Genomic DNA, 6,433 nt, shown 5'->3' on the forward strand with positions numbered 1-6,433 from the left:
GACTGTCGGTTGAAGGATGTTATCGCCCGGGCGAGGGATGCCATCTCCCATGAGGAGGTGGGCATCTCGGGTGGTATTCGTCCTCGGCGCTCGAGGGCTGGGGCCTTCCTCATGGAGGTTTCCGGCGGCGCTGCTGCGGAATTAGCGTCGACGAATTAGCGTCTCGCATGGGGGCTCTCTTCGAAGGGGACAGTCCGGATTGGTCGGCCCGTGCGGAGGTTTGATCTCCGCATTAGTGGGTTCGACCGATCCGTGACAGCTGAGGAGGTGGCTGACCGGATTGCGGCGGTGGGTGGCTATGGGGCCGCCGACGTCCGCACCGTTCAGCCGAGATTTGTGAGCGGCGGTTTTGATCTTGGGACTATTTGGGCAGCTGCGGCCCTTCGCGTTGCGAGAGGGCGTCGCATTGTCCTGGGCTGGGCATCGGCTCGGGTGGACCTGGTCAAAGGCAGGCCACTCCGATGTTTCCGGTGCCAGGCCCAGGGACATATGCAGCAGAGGTGTCCGGGTCGTGGCGATCTGGCCCTCTGCTGCCATAATTATGGGCAGGAGGGGCTTGTGCGGGCGGATTGTAGAAATCCGTCCTTCTGCCCCTCCTGCAACGTGAGAGGACGTAAGTCCTCTCACGCGACCGGCGGTCCGGGTTGCGTCCCCGTTCGGGGCGTTTCCGCCCGCCCGGAGCCCCATCCCTCTGGGGATGGAGTTATCGTGAAACCCACCGTGTCGGCCACCTCTCTTAGTCAGGGATCTGCCGACACGGTGGAGATGGAGATGGTGGCGGCCCCGGGCAGCTCGCCCGAGGGCCCGCCGGATAAAAGGGCCCGGTGTGGGGGGGTTCTCCTCCCTCTCCTGGGGGAAAGGCCCCTCTCCCACAGCGGGTCCTACGTAGTCGACCTGCCCCACCAGAGCAATAAGCTCGGGGCAGGTCGACACGTAGTTGTGTCGGGTGGCTGAGGCACCTTCTGTGCCTCAGCCACCCTTGGGGCATTTAATGCCCCACCTACGGTGGAGTCTTAAACTCCTCGACGCGAGGGTGGCCGGGATGTGTACTGCATGTGTTCCCCGGTCACCCTCACTTTGCGTCCGCGAGCCCCTGGGGGGTTTTAGTGGGTAGGGGGGCGTGCGCACGTATGCGGGCGTCCAGAGTCCCACACTCCGTGTCGCTTAACGGCATTTCACCTCAATAAAAAAAAAAAAAAAGGTTCCCCTGCGATGACTCTCAGAAGGACATCGGTCCATGTGCCAACCCCACCTTCACGTGGTGAGAGTCGATAACGCCGAGGTACTCCCTCGGCGGCTGACGGGGCTCTGGCTTACGGTAGACCGCGTGCATCGGCACGTTGGTCTAGGCTCTGGACGGGCGGTCGGTCTCGCTACGGGCGTCGCGGTCACGGTTCGAAATTCCGGGTGTAGGCCCGGAAGAGTAGGCCGGGGACAGATGCCCTTAAGCCGTCGGTGAGACCGGGCTTGGCTGACGTCTGCTCTGAAGGGGCCAATGCGAGGATACGAGCGTGTCCGCCTGGGCATAGAGGACAATTCCTCTCCCGGATATGCCGGCGGACGGAGGAGGGAGTTGGCGGTGGGATACACCTCGACTCCCGAATCTGAAAGCAGGGCCTGTCCCTACCGGTGTGGCATCGGGATGCGACTCCTTGGGCGCGCTGCCCTCGGCCGGTACTCGCCTGGGACAGTCGCTATCCCGTCGTTAGGGCAGCTTACCTCCACAATGGGAGGCCGGGTAGGACGCCCGTCCCGGTGTTATCATTAATACCGAGACGGGTCACCTGCAATCGGTCCACGTGGACACTCCAGGCCTCGGGAAGGGGGGATGGGAGGCGAAGGGATGCTCGCATCCTGGAGCCCGACATCCTCAAACAGGGGTCTGCTTTCCCCCTCGTATAAAAACTTGGAAGCAGGGTAGGGGCGGTGGATAGGCACCGGCGCCTCCTCGGAGGTGCCGATGATGCCACACATCGACCAACAGGGGTCCGCCTCTCCCTCATATAAAAACTCGGAGGCGGGGACACGGGTAGTGGTGGTGGATAGACACCGACTCTCCACGTAGAGGGTTGCAGTTGTCACACATTACCAACAGGGGTCCGCCTTCCCCCTCGTATAAAAACGCGGGGGCGGGGAAACGGGTAGAGGCGGTGGATAGGCGACGGGCCTCCGGCGTACGCTGGTTTCCCGTTGCCACACATCGCCAACAGGGTTGTCCCTCACCCTGTATAAAAAACCGGAAGGCATAGGGATGGGGGGTAAAATGGTCGGTCGGTCGCCCGCGGGGAGGACGCTGGTTCGGAGGGGTCCCCGGTTCTCGGGTGCTCCTTTGGCTCCGTCTCCTCCTACAGGGGCCCGCCTACCCCTGCCCCTCGTATAAAAACTCGGAGGCGGGGACACGGGTAGGGGCGGTGGATAGACACTGGACTCTCGGGTCCATGATGTCACACATCGCCAACAGGGGTCTGCCTCCCCCTCGTATAAAAATTCGGAGGCAGGGACACGGGTAGGGGCGGTGAATCGACTCCGGACCCACTCACAGAGAGTGGGCCCTAGGAAGTCACACATCGCCACACAGGGGTCTTCCTTCCTTTGTATAAAACTTGAAGGCAGGGACACAAGTAGGGTGGCGGGTGACATAGGGCCGGACCCCGAACGTCACCTTCCACCAAAACAGGAGTCCGCCTCCCGCTGGGGTTCGTCCGTCCTGGCCTAAGGGCCGGAACGGGGAAATAAATGGAGAGCGGGCCGGGGCCAGATGGCTCGCCACACTCGGTGGCAGCGTCTCTGACGCAAATGGCGTGGCCTGACCGGTAGACGGGTCGGACTCTTTCCGGCTGGTAGCAGGCTGCCGGGGCGGCACATCCCTCCGCAATAGTCCTGCCCCCCTCCTTTCTCGTCGGAGGGCGTGCCCTTCGGGGGACCAGCTGGGGGACCTAGCCTGAACGCTAACACAGGCGTCTGTCTAGTGGGAGTTCCGCATCACCCCACTATAAAACAACCGGATGCGGCGCGCAGGGGCGGACTCCCTAGGACAGTGAACTAGGGAGTACCGCATCAACATATCAGACGCACACCCCCCAATGACGGGACTTAGCGGGGGTTTAATGGATGGGTCTCCACACTTGGTGGAGATTATCGACCCTTTCTGGGTGCACTCCCTCCTGGTGTGGTGACGGTGTGGCCACCTTGACGTGGTGAGGGAGCTCCCTATCCCTATGACCACCTGTTGGCAGTACCGGGGTCCAACCCCGGTAAAGCCCGGGTGCGAGGAGTCAGGGTCTAAGGGCACACCGACTCTGGGTCCGGTTCCCCAGTAGGGTGTCGGATCTCCTTCGGGAGATCCACACCCAATGGGCCGGTAGGGGATGCGGCGACCCTGACTTCAAACGCCCGGCGGTGCGGCGCCGATAAGGGAACGTCTGCTCCCTGTCCGTAACGACGCTGGTACTCCCGCAGGCGTGTCGCTGTGTCGCTGGATGCTCCTGGCGGCACGGCTCGACACAAGCCGGGGGGCGGTGCTCCGCCCAGGGGGGAACGGGCTGCGGTGTCGCTCGAACGTTTCCGAGGTAGGGTCCGCAGTTCGGGTGCCGTCGGGGCCGCTCGGAAGTATTCCGGGTCGGGGTCCGGCAGCACCGGTGAGCCATTGCAGTCAGGCTCACCAGAGTGTCCCATTACAATAGGGACACGTTAGCACACCGTAATCCCGTGGTCATGTTTTGCGGGACCGGGGGCCTTGGCTTAACCGCCCGAGTCACGAGGAAGAAAATCTCTATAAAAAATTACCCCAACCTAAGTTGAGCTACGTGACGAGAGGTGCGTGGCACAGGGGTAGCTGTGTCGCTAGCGAGCAATCCATGGGGAAACTGGCGCATCCCATGTGGAATCAGCCTACCACCCGGAAAGGCGTCACCTGGGTGGGGTCATCTATTCGTCCAGACTCGTGGGAACATTATGGAGTTCAACATTAATAACAAAAACAAAAACCATACCGGCCCAGTCCCTGGCAGGGCCCGACGAGATAGCGGCGATGCCTCATCCGCTGAAGAGTCGAAAACTCACACGAGGCAAAACAGCCGATCCGACGAACAGGCTGATAGTAGCTCGAGGGAAAGATCTCCATCGGTAGGATCCTTTAAGTCCCTGGGATCAAAAATGACGCATATGTCTACGTCATCAAGGAAGAGGCCGATCGGCGACCTTAACCCAGGCACGCTGAGTAATCCGGTGCCTGAGAAAAGGGGAAAAGGACGACCTGCGATAATCCCCGAGCATAAGGGGATATTTACAGCAAAAGAGCGCCTGAAGAAGATCAAACAGCAAAGAGCTGCCAAAGAATATCGTGCAGCCATGGAGGTTGGCGACTCAGATACCTCAGTTGCTGACTCAAAAAGACTAAAGAGAGCCTTGAATAAGGAAAAAGAGCTCATGGAGGATTTTAATAAGCTCCCAATCGTGGACATTAATGCCATCGTAACGGAAGAGATCGCCACGGTTAGAAAGTCGTACAAAAATCGAGCCATCTAAAAGGAGAAATGCATGGATTATTATGGAAAGCCACAGAAAGGATAGGCGCGGCCAACATAACATTCGCCAAGAAAAGTCGGGAAAACAACCCGACAAAACAGGCGATTGAAATGGAAGAACTCAGGAATGAGTTTCTATTGGCTAGACAACACTAGTTTAAAAAAGAAGATCGACGATCTCAGGAAACAATTGGAGGAGTTGAGGAACACACCCCCTTCTCCCTCTCCACATCTCTCGTTAGAGAAAGTGACGCCTGCGCGGAACATATAGAAAGAAACCTCTCGTAATAGAGAGGACGACATTTCCCCATCACTCCCTCTCATAGATCCCATGAAGGTAGGCCCCTTCCTCATGGAGGTAAAGAAGCGGGATAGGAGAGAGAGAGAAATTCCTCGCGCTTAGACCTCCGCTAAAAGGGATGCCTCGAAGGAACTTGAATCCTGGACCAATATCTATCCAGCGATCAACAATGGATATAAAGGAACTGGGAACACTCATCGAGAGCATTATCCCACACATCCTGAATAAGATGGGAATTATCCTAAGGGATCAACCCCCGACACGGATGGCCCCCTCCCTAACTCCCGCCCCCCCTAAGACCAATCCAAAGGGGGGAGTCGGAAGCCGGGGAAGGACAAAGAAAGCAGGGAGTCAACCCCCCTACTTCCACACCCGCAACCAATCGTCGGGTACAACTTAAGAGGGCAGCAAAAACTCTGGCCAAGGAGCATAAAGAGATACTCCACTGGATGGGATCCAGCGCACAAGGACCCATGCATCGGCCCGAGGAGGGCACATGGGCTCAAGTTATACGCAGAAAAGAGAAGAAGGATGCAAAGAAAAAGAAAGGACAGCGATCCACACAAGAAGGACAAAAACCCTCAAATAATAGGGACATAAACAACTCTCCCCCTAACCCTCAAAAAGGGAAACATAAAAGTAAAGGGAGAGTCAGAAAAAGGAAAGTGTCCAGAACTGCGGCTGTAAGTATTGTTTGCCCCGCAGGGAAATATGCGGAAACAATGGCCGCAGCGAGGAAAAAGATCCCCAGCTCAGAACTCGAGCAATGGGGATCTCCGAACTTCGAGCAAGGCGCGTTTTAACGGGAGCGCTCATGCTCTAAATACCAGGGGAAGGCAGCACAGAAAAAGCGGATAAACTTGCTACCAGAATGCGCGACGCTCTAGGTAGCTTGGAGGGGATTAAAGTAGACCCGTCCCATGAAAAAGGCGGAGTTGTGCATACGGGATCTCGACGACTCAGTCGAGGAATCGGATGTTGTGATGGCAATCGCCGCTGCAACAGGATGCGACCCAAACGAAGTGAAGGTTGGGAGAATCAATGTCTCTCCCGACGGCTTGGGTGCTGCATGGGTGCAGTGCCCAATCGCAGCGGCAAACAACATAGCCGCCAAAGGTCGAATCCGAGTGGGATGGGTAAATGCCCGTATTGGCTTATTGGAAACCAGACCTCTCCAGTGCTACCGTTGCCTGGAGAAAGGTCACGTCCGACAGCAGTGCACCAACTCCGTAGACAGAAGCGGGGCGTGCTACCGCTGCGGACGAGATGAACATCTTGCTAAGAACTGCAAACAGAAGATCGAATATCCTGCATGCAAGGCTGCGGGCAGATCCCCAGATCATAAAATCGGGAGTCCCAAATGCAGAGCCACCTCAAAGGGATAGGAGGCCTTCCAGAAGAAAAAGAAGGCGAGCGAAACGGCGAACGCACAGCCCCCCTGATAAAAGGGGGAAAGAGGATGAAAGAATCACAGCAAAGGGGGGAATAAGAAGAAAAAAAAAGCTCCCCCAATCAAAAGAACAGATAGCTTCCCTCCCTACGGGGGATGAGGAGCTGATGGAGGTCTGCCAGGAGAAATCGAACACAGTCAAATGATGGCCATGTG

The 6,433-nt window shown here is 57.7% G+C and overlaps 1 protein-coding gene across 1 annotated transcript; it reads left to right on the plus strand.

Annotated features, from left to right (window-relative positions):
• Positions 1-5,747: 5,747 nt before the first annotated feature.
• On the plus strand, positions 5,748-6,212 carry LOC148935869 (uncharacterized). The gene has a single exon (XM_089080557.1). It carries the CDS (start codon positions 5,748-5,750, stop codon positions 6,210-6,212), a length of 465 nt encoding a protein of 154 aa, XP_088936683.1.
• Positions 6,213-6,433: the final 221 nt, after the last annotated feature.

Source organism: Pogonomyrmex barbatus, unplaced genomic scaffold, assembly GCF_055798465.1.
Source record: "Pogonomyrmex barbatus isolate J1 unplaced genomic scaffold, ASM5579846v1 scaffold31, whole genome shotgun sequence".
Lineage (NCBI taxonomy): Eukaryota > Metazoa > Arthropoda > Insecta > Hymenoptera > Formicidae > Pogonomyrmex > Pogonomyrmex barbatus.

Bases quoted from the DNA above. Each gene is read 5' to 3' on its own strand.
- LOC148935869 (XM_089080557.1), top strand. From the start codon at position 5,748: ATGAAAAAGGCGGAGTTGTGCATACGGGATCTCGACGACTCAGTCGAG.